At 45.7% G+C, this 17,140-nt stretch overlaps 1 protein-coding gene across 1 annotated transcript in view; it reads left to right on the top strand.

The window, feature by feature from the left end:
• Positions 1-244: 244 nt before the first annotated feature.
• Positions 245-17,140, top strand: part of RRAGD (Ras related GTP binding D) — a 36,546-nt gene continuing 19,650 nt past the window's right edge. Inside the window, exons 1-2 of the mRNA XM_045842827.1 lie at positions 245-693; positions 15,704-15,999. Of these exons, the coding sequence (XP_045698783.1) occupies positions 558-693; positions 15,704-15,999 (432 nt within the window). The 5' untranslated portion in view covers positions 245-557. The remainder of the gene's footprint in view (positions 694-15,703; positions 16,000-17,140) is intronic.

The raw sequence follows: 17,140 nt of genomic DNA, 5'->3' as shown, positions 1-17,140 counted from the left end.
GGTGGGTTCCTGCAACCCGGCCGGGGTGGGGGGGTACCCCTCTTGTGTCCGTGTGAGCTTCACCCCCCTCAACCCCCCCAAGAGTGTGTGTCGGTCCTTCGCCCAGCGCCCGCGGAGCGTGCCTGCGCCTGGGAGCGCGCGCGCGCGCGCCCGTGCGGGGCGTGCGTGTGTGTGTGTGTGTGTGTGTGTGTGTGTGTGTGTGTGTGTGTGTGTGAGTGAGAGAGAGAGAGAGAGAGAGAGAGACAGTGTGTGTCAGGTGACTTGGGTCACGCAGTCTCTCTCTCCCTCCTCGGGGAGGAACTGCCGCGCTCCGGCTGAGTCCTCCGCTGGCAGGAGGGAGGGGCGGCGAGGGGGCCCGGGCACGCTGGGAACCGCGAAACCCAGACCCGGACAGGACGCCGCCCGCCCGGGGGATTCGCTGCCCCCGCCGGCTCCTGCCAGCTCCTGCCGCACTCGAGACAAAACCCTAATTCAGATAGGTTGTTGAGCGGCAAGCGAGGAGGCTTAGCCCCTAACCCGGAACTTGCCGCCCCCGGGACGGCTGGCGGGTGGGCGCAATGAGCCAGGTGCTGGGGAAGCCGCAGCTGGAAGACGAGGACGACGACGAGGAGGATGAGCTGGTGGGGCTAGCGGACTACGGGGACGGGCCCGACTCCTCGGATGCCGACCCGGACAGCGGGGCGGAGGAGGGAGGTGAGCGCCAGGTCCCCTGCCTGGCCCCCAGCCCCGCGCGTCCTCAGCCGGCACCCCTACCCTTCCCTCTGTTTCTTCCCGCCCCCGGCCGCGCCGAACGCGCTGGCAGCGGACTTGGAGGGGATCCAGGAGAACGGAGTTGCGGGGTGGGGGTGGGGAGGGGCGCAGGAGCGAGGACCGCAAGCTGCAAAATGGGGGAGCCCCGGTGCAGGCGGCGATGGGGTACCAGGATCAGTGGGAAGAGCACAGAGAGAGAGCACAGAGAGGAAGAGTCTGGGCTGGGGGAACATGCGCTCGCTGGACCGGTACCTCCCCCCCCTCTCATCCGAGTTCTCGGCAGGATCCTGGGGGTTGAGGAGGGAAAGGGGACCGCCCGGCTCGCCCTGGGACCTCTTCCTGAATGCTGCTGTTAAAGCTGGGGTCAGATGTCGTGGCTAAAAAAGGCAGCCGGCAGCAGCGTGACTGGCAGGGTCGTCAGCAGCTGCGGGTGTCAGTCTTGCCTTGGCCGTAGTCGCGGGAGGGGTCCTGGGGCTTCCCGGGTCTGCGGCTTAGGGCCACCAGTGAAGAGGCGGGAAGATGCACCCAGGTGATACAGGAGTTACCCAGTGGCCAAGGGTTTCCCGGGATCCAGGGAAACGCGGTTGTTAGGACGCCTTATCTGCATCCAGAATCACCACCTGGGCATGGCTCTGCCTGCCCTGGAGTGAGTGCGGGGTGGGGGAATACTCTGCCACTCTGAGAAGCAAACTCTGTTTACTGTTCGAGAAGCGGTATTTAGCAATCGTTCAGCCTGTGGGGGCTTCCTTACATTTAATTCTTAAGACCTAACAGAATTGTGAGCTTTTAAGGCTTCGGAAAGGTTCTTTTTTTATTTCCTCCAAAGCAAGGAAAAAGTCCTTTATTGTGAGGTCATTTGAAAAGGTCAGTAGAAGGAGGCTATTAAACATAACATCAAGATGAAGCTGTGTCATGCACAGCTTTGAAAGCTGTGGCCTCCAAAGAAAGAACTAACTTGAAATTTTTTCACTTTGAAGAAATTGTGTGAGGGATAAAATTACCTTTGTAACTGTTGATTTTGAAGAATTTTTATTAAAATTCATTGAACTTATTTTAAATTCTTCAAAGCCTTTCTCAGAAGAACAGTTCAATTATTTTACATATGGTAGGTGCTACATTCGATGAATCAGAAAGGGAAGAGAGTTAACTAAACCTTGAGCTTGATAGATGAGAGAGAAGCTTTCCAAGTCATTCTTTTTCATCTTGGCCTGTCTCCTGGGAAGATTTGTGCTAATACCCCCCTTTGCTTAAACTGGTGTGTGCACCTGTGTGCTTCTCTCTTCTACACGCTCTATAATTGGTCCCACAGTTGAGCGCATGGTTACATTTTTGTAGATAAAGGCGTTTGTTCAACCCTTTTGTTGGAATTCCCTAGAGCTATACCTTTGGTAATTAAATTGTTCAGTCACTTCATTATTATTCAAATTGCGCTCCTTGGCTCCTCCTAGATTCTAGGAGACTTCAGAGAGATTCAGAATAGGGATGTATTTGCAAGGTATTTGACGTGGTAGACACACAATAGGGTGTATTTGTGGTACTGTAAAAAAAAAAAAGGAAGAAGAAAGAAAGAAAAAGAAAGAGACTATACCCAGGAAGAACAGCCCTGTAATTTGATCATTGACCTGGGGGCTGGAGAGTTACCCTGAAAAGTACAGGACTTGCTTATTCTTCAGCTCTTTAAGGTGGTACTTTTGAAATTGATTTGGGGACTTGAAATTGAAGTGAAAGGAAAGCTTTGCCTCAAAGGTAGGATTCCCCAAACAAAGGGTTTCCCAGAGCCCTGTCTGGGATGCTCCCTGCTGCCCTAACCCAAATGCAAGCCCTCGTGGAACTGACCTGTTTGATTCCTTCACTGGTAAAAGACTCCCCTGTGAGTACTAGAATCAACCTGGAATCTTGCTGTAAAATAAAAGCATTGAGTATATTGATGTGATAAGAGGACGCACAAGTGAATATTAGCTTCCCTCGAACATTACTGAAGCCAGGCCCTCCCCACTTGGGCGTGCTGCGGATAGGTGGTCTGTTCTCAGACGTCTTCCTCCGTAATCTCAAGCTCCCATTTTTTCCACGTGTTCCTGGTTTTGCTTTGGAACTTTAGGCCTTATTGCAGTGTCTGTCAGAACAGTCGCTTTCTGGAGTAGCAGATAGGCTCCTTGTCCAGCAGCTCTAGCAGAGGCTGTCCCTGACAAACATGCCAGCTGATTCACTCCCTGGGAAGTGGCATGAGGGAAGAAGCTGGGCGTTGTCACTTCCATTCCTGGGACCGTTGACCGCCACAGGGTCATCTCAGTTTCTCATGGGCCCTGGGTACCTGTTGCATTATAATCTGTCAGTGTAAGAAACATTCAAATCTCTAGAGAATTTTTGTGAGTTTATTTGAGCCAAACTGATGACAATTGCAAAATCTCAACAGATTGAGAAATGCTCCAGAAAATGGCAGTTTTGCTCCTTATTTTATACATTACAATCAAAGGAGGAGGTCTAAGTGGGTTACATGGCATCCATTGGTGACAGATTAGGGAGGTAGGAGGAAGCAAGGCCCCGGGGGGGGGGGCGGGGGGGCGGGCGGGCGGGCGGAGGCTAGAAGAATTTTGGAATTGGATAAAAAGTAAAGTGATAGACATGTTTTTTACACAGGTAGGTACAGGGTAGTTAACAGTCAACAGTTAACATGATAACAGTGACAGTGAGGGGATTTGTTGTCTCTGGCTGTGGGTCCTGTGCTTGGAGGTATCCAGAAAAAGGAAATCTAACATTCCAAAGGTATTTTGTCATAGATGCAAAAAGACAACAGACAGGCTCATTTAAGGTAAAGATTGACCCTTGTTAGGGAAAAATACAGGCCTAGGACCTGACTACCCGCCATGAACTGCTTTTAGTTAGTTTTCATTTCAGACCATCCTGTGTGGTTACTTTGGTCTCTGAGTTTGTAAGGCTGCCATGCAGGCCTCCCCTGAGCTTGTCAGGCTTCACACGTGGCCCCTTTTCTTCCCCAAATCCTGTGTTGTTTTGGTAAAATCTACATTTATCTATTGTCAAACTTAAAAAAAAAAGGAATGTGGAAGGGTGGGGAGGGACTGACTCTGAGGAAAGATGGGTGCGGTGCACTTTGAACCATGAGCAAAGAAAGCAGGACTCTAATGAGCTGCCTCCACCCCCACCCCCCCCCCCACGCCCCCGGCACCTTCCTCATGGATTCAGTTCAGTGCTTGTGCTCATTGGCAACTGGGGCTTTTTCTGTGAAGTTCAGAAATCTGCCGTGGGTGGGATGCAGGCCTGAGCAGCATTACTGTGCAAGAGAAAGTGGATTGAAGGTGGATAGCGCTATTTCCATTCCCATAGTTCTATAAGGAAGCTCTGGTTTTATTTTTAAACTGAGTATCTTGTAAGTTTTACCACATTGTGCCAAGTTTGAAAACCTGGTGCAGCTAAGGTGAGACTTAGATTGCACTTCCCTGGCAGCACTCCCATTTTTTCCATGAATACCAGGAGTGTTCCTGGGCCCTTCAGTTCTCTTAAGGACAGATTTGGGTGCTTCTCCACGCCCCTTTCAGGGTCGTTATCTCACCTTCAACTTTCACGCTCCAGATAAATCTGCAGACAGCATGGAAATAATTAAGCCATTGAAAACAATTGCATCAAAAATAATAATTGTTTTTGACAATGGACTTTAAATCTTTATTAAATTAGTGTGCTTTAAAAACTGTAAAAATAAGGAGAGCAATTAAAAGACCATATTTAGCCCTGGATGGTGTGGCGCAGTGGATTGAGCGCCAGCCTGCAAACCAAAGTGTTGCAGGTTGGATTCCCAGTCAGGGCACATGCCTGGGTTGCAGGCCAGGTCCCCAGATGGGGGTGTGCGAAAGTCAACCACACATTGATGTTTCTCTCTCTCCTTCCCTCTCCCTTCCCCTCTCTCTAAAAATAAATATTAAAAAAATAAAAGACCATACTTAATCAAAAAGTGAAATTGGGCCCTGGTCAGGTGGCTCAGTTTGTTGGAGCATTGTCCCATACACCTAAAGGTGGGTTTGATCCCTGGTGGGGCCACATACAGGAGGTATTTGCTTGGTGTTTCTCTCTCACATTGATGTTTTTCTCCCTCTCTTTTTCTCTCTCTAAAATCAATAAACATCGAGTGAGGATTTTTTTAAAAAGTGAAATTGGTCTCTCCCCCAAAGTCCCAATACTTAAGGGAAACCTGGGTAAGACAGCCACTTACCTATAGTCCAGCTAAGCACAGGCTTGTTTCCATAGCAACCTGTGTACTCACTTAGGGTCTGAGGAAGTGACAGTTTAGGTGGTTACTAGAAGCACACTTGTACACACATACACATCCAAAGTCAGCAGGTGGTACTTCTCTGATAGGTGTAAATGCTGTGAATCCAGCGATTCACATCTATTAATCGTTAGTGTCAGCTTTTCCCCCCTTAAAGTGATTAAGAAATTACTAGTGCATTCATCTTCTTGCAGTTCCTTGAGAGTAAGCAGATGTCATTGTTCTGATACACGAGAGTCATCAGGGGGCTTTACTGCAGCCCCCTGTCATTTACACGACATGATGTAGAACAAAATTTAAGAGAGGGTTAAAGTTTGTTAAAGGTAAGTCCCTTTCCTTATAATTCTGCCTTATCCGAAAGAGTCGGGTTGACTACATCCCTGGCTATAGCTAATCTCTTGGGTTTCCTTCTGTCCTTGGAAGTACAGAGGTACATACGAGCTGGAGTAATAAAAATACAGAACAGGGTAAAATGATTTGACCAAGGCCACCCCTTTAGGCACAGAGCTTGTTTGAATACACATAGTTAGCATATTTTTGTGTAAGATTTTTTAAAGATTTTTTAAATTTATTTTTTAGAGAGAGAAAGAGAGGGAGCGAAACATCCATCGGTTGCCTCTTGCATGCACCCCAACCAGGGGCTAGCCTGCAGTCCAGGCGTGTTCCTGGGCATCAAACTGGCGACCTCTCACTTTGCAGGGTGCTGCTCAACCAACTGAGCCACGCCAGTCTGGGCTGTATCAGGTGTTTTGTCAACGTGTCAGTGATTTGGTGTATTGTAGAATCTTGATTCTTCATTTATATCAGATCTCTCCCATATTAATATTACAATACACATAGGGTAGCCTAATAGAAATAAGAGGCAGAAACATCAAGTTCTGGATGAGCGATGTGGCTCTGAGTTGGAAAGATCATCTTTTTTCGGTCTCAGGTGATTGTCTGTCTCTCAGAGTTCACTCTCTGCTTTATTCAGTCTCCCACACCCAGAGCTATTGTTGGTGACACATTCCACTTCCTACCACAGCCACGTCTCCCCCCCCCACCCCGCCTGCTGTTTTCTTTCTTCTCTACCGCCTTTATACTTCCTTAACCTTTAAAAACCCTTTTCTATTCTCCCTCTTCTGCAAAAGCCTTAAAGCTCTCCTGTGACTGTTGCTTTTCCCTGGTTCTGCTGGTAACCAATAGGTTTTTCACTCCTGGCCTGAAGTGTCCAGGGAACGGCTGACTTCTCTTGAGGACCTCGGGGGAAGACGCCAGCTCGGTGTCGGTGTGTAGGATGGAAGACTACGTAAAACTGGCCGTGAGCACTCTCAAAGTGATTGTTAAAAAAGAAAGGTTCCCAAGAACACTTTTTTCTTCTTGCAGGAGTATTGGTAGATCGGAATACATCAGAAATGTTATTGAGTACATCTGTTAAGGAAAGAGTCGTAGATGGAAGCATATTTTTTAGTTAACTGCCAGTGTTTTGTGAGAGGATTTCATAAGGGAAGATTTGGTTTTCACATATCAATAAAAAGAAATAAAAATCACCTTTATGCCTTTGAAAATATGTTTTATTTGCATTTACTCCTCCTTACTAAGTAGTTAATCACATGGACAGTGAATCTTCATGATTTTGCAGTGTCTTGTTCATGCTGCTCTCATTATGCATGTATTTAATTCCCACTTGGGTTGGAATTTTTACTGAACCTCCTGAGTCTTGAATATGTAAGTAGTTCCTTTGACCAGAAATGGAAAGGCCCGCAAATAATGGTGAAAATGAACTGAGACCTCTTCTTAAAACCATAGAAAACCAGAACCTTAAGCCTTTGTTGACCCCACAGAATACTAATAGGGAAGAAATTCTAACTTTCCCTTAAGGCTGAGTGAGTCTTTCACTGTGTGAAAGGAATGTGTGGTCACATTCCACAAAAGATGATCTCTTTACCTAGGCTTGGGCTGGGGGTGGGGGAATGAAGCTGGGTGTGTGCACACCCACACAAATACACACATGTGCTGATAGAGACTGATAGTTGAAGAAATAAAAAAGATTTCATGGGCCAGGAGACATGAAGAGGGTCACACATGAAGCTGGTAAATGACAGAGCTGTGACTTGAACATCAGTCTGCCACTAACCCAAGACCTTTTTTTAAAAAAGATTTTATTTGTTTTTAGAGACAGGGAAGAAAAAGAGAGGGAGAGAAACATCAGTGTGTGGTTGCCTCTCACACGCCCCCTTCTGGGAACCTGTCTGGCTACCCAGGCATGTGCCCTGACTGGGAATCGAACTGGGGACCCTTTGGTTCATAGCCCACGTTCAGTCCACTGAGCAACACCAGCCAGGGCTAACCCAGTACTTTTTAAACCATTTCCACTTGCTATCTCTTTGCTACCATGTTATTTTATTCTTTCATTAAATCTTTGTTTGCTTTTCCCATTTTGGACCTGTTTAAAGGTGTCACCTCTTGGAGAACTTAAGTAAAATAGCTCTCAGTTGTATAATACCTCCGAATTTATGAAGTGAATTTCATTCCATGTCTCATTCTCTTCAGAGATCCCTTGAGCTCAGGAAGGCTGGGCCAGCCTAGTTAGAATTATGTAAGGAGGGGCACATCGCCTTTCAATTGCCATTTTCCTGATTTCTGGCTCCTTCTTTGTTGTGACATTCGCAACCCACAGATCAGCCAGGCCTGGCCCCCAGGTGGTCGGAGCTCAAGACGCTGGGTCTCTCTTCCTCTTCCTTTTGTATGTACACAGCCTACCGGTTTCTGACCGGCTCTGCCAGTTACTGATTAATTAGCCTGCAGGGGTTAAAGACTGATAACGGCGGGTTAGGGAAACCGCTCCCCTAATGCTGTTTCCTGGGGGATGAGTTTCCCTGGGACTTACGGCAGTCTAGTTACAAAGCTGGGCTGCCTGGGTACTGACAGGACCCATTGCAAAATAGGTGAGGTATGGTTAGTGCCTCTGACCCCAGTCGATAAACTGTCCCTGGGCAGAAGGTGCATCCTCTTCATACCCAGCTCAAAGGGAGACATAAAGTTTCTTCTTAAAGCTTTCAGGTAATTTATCTTCAAATTCAGCTCAGTCACTTTCATTCCACCTCAACCAACGTAAACCCGTTGGGGGTTTATTGTGGTCGGCCCAAAGGCCTCAGTTTTTACATCTGTAAAGAGCAAACTATCGATTTGAGGATTAGGGATGGCCCTGCCTGCTCTGTAGGTGGTCAGTAAATGGTACCTGCTGGGTGGGAAGAGTAGGTTGGTTTGAGCTGCTTCTTGGTGCCCAAGGTTAAAATCTCAAATGTGCCCTCATACTCAGCCAGGAAGATCAGGAACACAAAGGACCAACGAGGCACGATGGCCTTAGCAACCTGAATTCCCACAGCAAACCTGTCTGCAACCTCAGTCTTAGGGCCCTTCTGAGCCGCCAGCTCCTTTTCTCACCTGGGCCAGGCACTCCAGACTCAACCAGTGCAAAGAGCATCTTGCCTTTTAATGCCATTTGGTGAATGGGCCCTTGTTCACTTGGTCTGCCCCATTGGGAACCCAGAGCTTCTTTCTCGCTTGCCCCCTGTGTCCCATGGATCACCAGATATTATTGAGTTGATGTGAACTTTTTCACAAATCCATTCCTTCTGCCAATTTCCACAGTCTGTGCCTTAGTTTTTCCATTTCTCATTTGTGTTCTAGAGGAAAAACTTTTTCTCTGTTCTCTTGGGTTCTGAATTGGGGGCCTGCAATTTAAAGGGACAGAAGACAGATTAGCAAGAGAAAAACAGATTTAATTACATACTAATTCATGACAGTCCACAAAAATTTGGCTGGTAGAATTTGGGGCTTATCTACCACATTAACAGAGGGTGGGGAAGGGCAGAGGGGCACTTCTGGGAGAGCAAATGCCTTGTTAGAAGGGGATGGTCAAAAGCCACTTACGGAAAGACAAATGGGCCCATAGGAGAGTAGTCGGGGGGTATCATAGTTTGGTGACAATGTCTGTTTGGGTGTAGTGTCAACTTCTTGGCTCAGCAGCAGTCCCTAATCTTCTAAGAGGAGATATCAGTTGTTCCTGGGGAGACTTATGACAACTGAGTTCTTTTGAGAGGCTCTGCTGTAGGCAAATAAAGGATCAGGAATTCAGGCACCTTCAGCTCACAATAATTTTTATGTCACAGTAACTTACTTTAAACCCCTTCCCTTTCTACACATTGATCCCTGCTACAGAGTCTGTTTCTAGAGTGAACTTACCTAAGTACTAATCTGATCATGTTAGTTTCCCCTTAAAATCCTTAGTGATTTCCTCAGGGCTTGCAGAATACAATCTAAACTTCCCAGCATCTCATTTGTGAGCTAGCCTATTACTTCTGTACATTGGAGTGTGTGTGTGTGTGTGTGTATATGTGAGCAGGACAGACAGTAAACAAGACAGACTTAAAGTAAAAAGATAATTTTGTGTAGTGATAAGTACTATTAGGAAGACACTGTTACTAGCCCCGGCTGGTGTGGCTCAGTGGATTGAGTGCCAGCCCGTGAACCAAAGCAGTCCCCCGTTCGATTCCCAGTCAGAACACCTGCCTGGGTTGCTGGCCAGGTCCCAAGTAGGGATCGCTTGGGAGGCAACCACACATTGATGTTTCTCTCCCTCTCTTTCTCCCACCCTTCCCCTCTCTCTAATAATGATTAAATAAAATATTTTAAAAAATAGGAAGTGATGGGGCCTAGTTTCCATCAGAGGAGGTAAAAATTGCCGCTGGGCTGAGGGGAGGCCTGACAGGTGGAGGCAGCAGCCAGTCCAGATGCTAAGGTGAGGAACCGGAAGGCCAGTGTGGCTGCAGCAGCGGGAGGGGTTTGTGGGGAAGATGAACCAGGTATGGGATGAGAGGGTAGCCCACATAGGGCCTTTTCAGGCTGGAGGCATTTGGATTTTATTCTCTGTGCTGTGAGAAACCAATGGACAGTGTGGAGCCTTTTCTTGCCTCTAAAGCACATTCCCCAACTCCAGGAAGGCCACCATCTCTCCCTGGCACAATCTTTCCCTCATTTATCTCTTCTACGCCTTCTTTTTAAGACTCAGATGTTATATCTCCAGGGCACCCTCCTCTCTAGGAGCCCCTACACCTAGATAACAGTGAATTGACAGTTTTCTTGTCTACTTTCCCCTCTGATCCCTAAAGGGTGAATCTTTTCTTTGTGTCTGCAGCCCCTGGCTCAGCCCTAACAGTTGGCCAACTTTCAGGGAACCTTTATGAAACAGAACAAACTGCCCTCTTGTAAACTTCACCTCCTTCCTGCAGCTTCCTCCAAGCCCTGTTGACTTTCAAAGAGCCCTCTGTGGGGTTCCATCTAGGCCCAAATCCTATAGTTCCTTTCTGTTGCCTTTTAAAAAAAGTGCTAGCCCTTTTATTGCCTCTTTCAAAGCAGCTATCATCCTTCATGCTCTTCACACTTCCCACCTTTCTCAGGTGGTTCTTACTCAACCTGAGTAAGTAGGTGATGTTGGTTGAGGGAGCCCAGCCCTCCCCAGGAGCCCAGGAGTTTGGGGTGTTTACTTTTGTGACTTAAGCTCCCTACTTGCCATTCCTGAAGTGGAATGAGACCTGAGAAACACCATAGGGTTTCAGAAGCAATGACACCCAGGTATTTGAGGCTAGTATCTGGGATAGGGAACCTCTCCTCAACAGGAGTGGCCTATAAAAAAGTTTTTACCTGCGGTCCACAATAAAAAATACATTTATATTGTGAACCAGCATTCACATATGCATAAATAAACCTAGCAGTACTTACTCTTATTATTGCATGATGTACTCTGGTATTTTCTAGCCTTTTCCCTTTTCCTGCAGTTTCTGTTTAATGCTGCTGTCGGATTCAGGGCTAAGGCTCTGGGTGAGGGCTGCACTGTGGACCAGCCCTGTGGCCTTGGCCAGGCTCCTCCCCACAAGCTCCTCAGGTGTAAAACAGATTTGTTTACACCTCATGGGGAGGAGAAAGTTGGTAGAAATGTCTAGCGAGGTCCCTGGCACACAGCGTATTTCTGTACACACCAGCTGAAGTGTGTCTTTGTGGGTCGGAGGCGCCTCCAAGAGTTGATGGTACTCTTGCTGACCTGGTGCACCATTTGCCAGCGGTTTGCGTTGGTAGCCTGCTTGAAATGGTCCACCATTTCTCCTAGGGGGAAGGGAATCCCTCCAGCCGTATGTGTGTGTCATGGCTGCATGTGTATTTCACTTCCCAGCCACTCTGTGTAGGTAAACATTGCATACACACTGCGTCCCCTCCTTCCCTTGGTCTCCGTCCCCTCCTGCTCTCCCAGGAGGAGGATGTTCCACCTCCAGGACACCCGCACGGATGATCACGACACAGATTTTCAGGCCCTGCTGAAAATAACTTCAAGACTATACTTACATCCCACAGTGTAAATTGAACATGATTTAATGTGGGCTTTTGCATTCTTTAATTGGGGTAATGTTGTACAGCAGAAAGAGAATGAATGCATAGACTTCCGATGGGACAGCCTTCAGTTTGAATGTCCGTTGGCCTTCATGAGACTGAGTTTCTTCACCTGTGAAATGTGGATAATATGTATTCTTGAAGGAGTACGAATGGGATGAAGTGTGTAGAATATCTAGGGCAGGGGTCGCTGTGAATTTTTATTGCGTGCGCATTTTCCTGTTCCATGCAAGGCATTGTGCCTTTGCTGACATCCCGGCTCCCCTCTCTGGGAGAGCCTCCTGCTGCTCGCCCACCTGAACGCCTTCCAAACCCTGCACTGCTGTAACCCTGTATGCATAGCCCTGTACTCCACTGGGTTGCTCCCTGTGGCCCTCTGGGTGCCCGCCTTCCAGTGGCTGTTTGCAAGGCACAATGGAGCTACTATAGCTCTTTAGGTTTCCTTTCTTTTCCTTGAGAGTATGTCTTTCTTAAATATTTTATTTTATTCTTTTTTTATTGCTTGATTTTTGGGATGGAGAATGATAGTGATTCATTGTTCCACCCATTCGCACATTTCCTGGTTGGTTCTCGTTTGTGCCCTGACTCGGATGGAACCCACAGCTGTGGCCAGCGCTCTACCCAGCTGAACTCTTCTTGGCTGGGGCAAGAGTACATTTGTTAAAAACAGTCGTATTGAGGTATAATTGACATAAAATAAAATGAACGTGTTTGATAATATCTGACATGTGTGTACGCCTGTGAAACCATCACCATCAAAAGTTTCCTTAGTGTAGTTTACAGTTTTTAGAATAATGTAAATGGAATCATAGAGTCAGCGGTCCTTCATATGTCCTTCTTCAGCTGGCTTTTTCCATTTAACACAGTCATCCTGAGAGTTTTCTACGTTATGTGTGTCAATAGTTTATTCCTTTTTATGTTGAGATGCACTGCAATTTATCCATTCATCTGTTGATGGACATTTGGGTTGTTTCCAGTTTTTGATGGTTACAAATAAAATTGTTATGAGTCTTTGGGTACAAGTTTTTGTATGAACATGTGCTTTTATTTCTTTTGGGTAAATAGTAGGGGGAATGATTGGGATAATATAATACATGTATGTTTAACTTCTTAAGAAACCATCAAACTGTTTTCCAAAATGGTTTACCATTTTCCATTTCTACTAGCAGTGTATTAGAGTTCTAGTACTTCCACATCTTTGTTAACACTTGTTACTATCTGTCTTCTTAATGTCAGCCATCCTAGTGGGTATGCAACGGTATCTTGTTGATTTGATTTACATTTTTCTGATGACTGATGATATGTTGACATCTTTTCATGGGCTTACCTTTGTTTACCTTTCATAAATCTTTGAGAAATTGTTCAAATATTTTGCCCTACCCTCTTAAAAAATGGAGTTTGTTTTCTTATTAATGAGCTTTTAAAGTTCTTTACCTGTTGTGCATATAAATCCTTTTTCAGGCCCTGGCTGGGTAGCTCGGTTGGTTAAGGTGTCATCCCGACACACTAAGCAAGGTTGCAGGTTCAGTCTCCAGCCGGGGCACTGAGAAGACTCAGCCAGTGAACGCGTAAATAGATGGAACAGCAAAATCGATGTTTCTCCCTCTCTCCTGCTCCCTCCCTCTCCCTTCCCCTCTCACTTCTCTCTGTCTCTAAAAATCAATTAATAAGGAAAAAATTATTTTAATCCTTTATCAGATATGTGATTTGCAAATATTTTCTCCCAGTCTTCAGCTTGTCTTTTTTATTATTTTAACAATGCCATTTGAAGATTAGAAGTTTCTGTTTTAATAAAGTTTAATTTACCCATTTTGAGGAGAGTGTGGCATATCCAAGAAATCTTTGTCTAACATAAGGTCATAAATGTATTCTACCAGAAGTTATATAGTTTTAGGCATTACAGTTACCCCTATGAACTATTTTGAGTTAATTTTTGTATATATATGATGTGAGATATCAACTGAATTTTTTTTAACTGGTGTCCAATGTTGTAGCACTTTTTGGTGAAAATGACTATTCTTTCTCCATGGAATTGGCTTTTCATCTTAGTCACAAATCAGTTGTCTATGGGTTTATTTCTGGACTCCTTTTCCTGTTCTAATGATCCATTTGTCTACGTTTGTGCCAACACCATACTTTCTAGACTACATTATAAGTTTCTCCAAAATAAGAACCATGTTTCATACTTTTTTGCAGAGACAACCAACACTTACCAAGCAACTACACGTTAACCAGTATGTTTACTGTGTTGAAAAAACCGAAACTTTAATACAACCATTTAAAGAGAAAATGTGGAGTTGAAAACCTAATTTAAGGAGCATTTAATATTTTGAAACTTTTGTGCTTGGCATCTAAAGTCAAAAAAATTTCAGAGATTTTCAGTGAGCTCGTGCATCTTTGAAACTTAACTTAAAGGTCTCATTTGTAATTAAAACATAGAACAGTCTGTCAGTTTTTGTCTCTTCCCACGTCTGTGTCCTTCGTGTCTCCCTATACATTAAAATTTTTTCTTTGTTTTGCAAAACTAATTTTAAATCATATGTATGTGAATGTGTTTCTTTTCTTCTTAAAAGTTTTATTTTTAGAGAGAGGGGAAGGGAGGGAGAAAGAGAGGGAGAGAAACATCAATGTGTGGTTGCCTCTCATGTGCCCCCTACTGGGGATCTGGCCCGCAACCCAGGCATGTGCCCTGACTGGGAATCAAACTGACAACCCTTTGGTTCGCAGGCCAGCACTCAATGCAGAGCCACACCAGCTAGGGCTACAATGTAAATTGTCAATACATTCATTCATTTGATGATCTTTGAACATCCAGTAAGTGCCAGACATATAACAGCAAAATAGGTATGCTTGCTACCCTCACAGAGTTTGAAGTCTAGTGCAATGGCTTGCACTGGAAGTGGAACTGGCGACCTTTTGATTCACAGGCTGGCACTCAGTCCACTGAAGCACACCAGCCAGGGCTCACTTAATTTTTTATCTCACACTTTCCAGTGCTCTCTCCCTTCGTACTGCATTCTGAGGGAACTTGACTTTCCAGTTCACTATTACCCTCTTTATCTGTGTTTATTCTGCTTTTCAATCCATTTATCTTCCCTCCTTCCCCCAAATTATATTTTCATTTCCAAGATTGCTAAGTCCCCTTTTCATGACTGCTCTTATTTGGAAACTGTTCTTGTTTCAAGAATGTTGTAGTTTCTCTTATCTCTGTGTATTTTGTTTATACTTACCTGGAAAGTTTGCTCTGATTCCATTATGCAGTCAGCTCCTTCAGGTGTGCATCCTTCCATTTGTTGAGTCTCTGTTCTCTTCCGTAATCTCAGCTTTCCTCCAGGGTTGGCATTTGAGGACACGTCTGAAGGGAAGATGGTGCTGCTTCTACCTCTTGAGCTCCATGCACATTGTAGGCAGAGTTAGGTGAGGTCAGAGTGTTACCTAACTCTGCGGCAGGGTGGCGCCTCCCTGTTCCTTTGGGCATCACCAGGCGCTGGGGCATTGCCTTCCCTCTCACACCCCAGCTCGTAGACTCACTGCTCCCACCTGGAATGTATTCTGGAGGCAGGGCTGTCTAACCTATTGGCTTCTCTAGGCAACACTGGAAGAAGAAGAGTTGTTTTGGGCCACACAGTAAATACACAAACACTAATGAAAACTGATGAGCAAAAACCAAAGTTTTAAGTAAATTTATGATTTCGTGTTGGGCCGCAGTTGGACACCCCTGCTAGTCTGTGTGGGGTGGTGTTTGGTAGGTGGATGGGCAGTGGTGCCTGGAGTGATGTATCTGCTTGGTCTTTGCACTTTGATTCTCCAAATAATGACCTTGTTGGTTGCCTTTCTGCCCCTTCCAGGGTAAATGAGCAAGCGTCTCTTTAGTGCATAGAGACCCTGGTGATCTAGGCCAAGAAGGACATTGCTCTGGAATGCCAGCACTGGGTTCTTTTCCCGGGGAGTGGCTCAGGAAACCTCTACTCCTCACCCTCGAGGTTCCCTGCTTGCGAAGCAGAATTGTGCAGGTTTTGTGGCCTCCCCGGGCTGGCACGGGAGGTGGTGAAACAGCATTTTTCAGTGCTTTCCCCTTACTAAAAGCTGGCCCCTCGAAGAGTGGAATGAAGTAGTTAGCAATGTCCATATTGGGAAAAGCCGAGCTGCTTGTGAATCATAAATCACATCTCAGGCGGAAGTGAAACTCCTCGAATTAACCGCTGTGACAGTGTCTCACCCTCATTTTTGTTTTGTGGTTTTCTCCAGTTCTGGACTTCAGCGATCCCTTCAGCACCGAGGTGAAGCCGAGGATCCTGCTCATGGGCCTGAGGAGAAGTGGCAAGTCTTCCATTCAGAAGGTGGTCTTTCACAAGATGTCCCCCAGCGAGACGCTGTTCCTGGAGAGCACCAACAAGATCTGCCGGGAAGATGTCTCCAACAGCTCATTCGTTAACTTCCAGATTTGGGACTTCCCGGGACAGATCGACTTTTTCGACCCTACGTTCGACTATGAGATGATCTTCCGGGGAACAGGAGCGCTGATATTTGTCATCGACTCCCAGGTAAAGCTCAGCCTTGGGTGCAGTGGGCCCGTAGGCCCCTCTCGCCGACACAGGCAGCCACTCCCCTGGGTTCAGAGTTTCCTTGGTGGTGGCTTCGGTGTGGGGTTTGGTTTTTAGAATTGAGAAGAGGCCTCTCTGACAAAAAAGCATTTGGGGTTCTCAGAGTCTGCAAAGAAGCCTGCGTGCAACCCTGAGGAATAATTGATGGTGTTAGGGAGCCGTGTGTATCGCAGCAACTCGCAGATCTAGGAAACCTCACAGCTGGAGGGAGCCACCGTGTGGGCCAGAGACAGCACACACGTGTTCCCCCTCTGATCCTCTTGGCAGACATCTACAAAACATCACAGGTTCTGTGCAACAAAAATATGTATAAGTTTACATTTTAAAATGCATACTATTTCCTATGAAGATAAAGTTCCAAATTCAAAATTTTTTCTTCTGAGTTAAAATTATTGTAATCATTGATTACACAATTGATCACAATAGTGCATAATTGATAAAGACAATATAACTGTCATGTATTTTATAGGTAACTTAAATATAAACAGTAAAATTGGAGATAATTATATCTTTTAAGGAGATAGATATTTTTCTACTTAATTCATGTATCTATGCTTGAATAAGACAGCACTTGGAATTGATTCTATTTTTGTTTCTATAGACATAACCACTGGAAAACCTTGTTCATACAAATAAGTAGGTAGATGTAGGGTGAGGTTTGATATAGTATTCACTCGATTATTATTATTATTTTGAAAGATTTTGGCCCTAGCCGGGTAGCTCAGTTGGTTAAAGCATCATCCTAACGCACCAAGATTGCGAGTTCTATCCCCGGTCAGAGCACATTCAAGAATCAACCAACAAATACATAAATACGTCAAATAACAAATCAATGTTTCTTCAAACCAGTTATTCTTTAAATCCAAGCCAGTCTTCTGAATTTTCTCTTTGGCACCCTGGGATGTGGTACCCTGAGCTTTTCTCCTGCTAAGTGGGAGCAGGGCCCGTGTAAAAGGGGAGGTGAGGAAGGGAAGCAGTGGAACCACTGGTGCATCTCAGGCAGGTCAGTATTAGAAAGAGTGCAGGCAGCAGGATCAGGACCTTGATGCTCTTCATACTCTCTATGTCCAAGCATCTTAGA

Source organism: Phyllostomus hastatus, unplaced genomic scaffold (genome assembly GCF_019186645.2).
Source record: "Phyllostomus hastatus isolate PE091 unplaced genomic scaffold, TTU_PhHast_1.1 phas_contig_40, whole genome shotgun sequence".
Classification (NCBI taxonomy): domain Eukaryota; kingdom Metazoa; phylum Chordata; class Mammalia; order Chiroptera; family Phyllostomidae; genus Phyllostomus; species Phyllostomus hastatus.
This window is presented reverse-complemented; position numbering and strand designations above follow the sequence as displayed.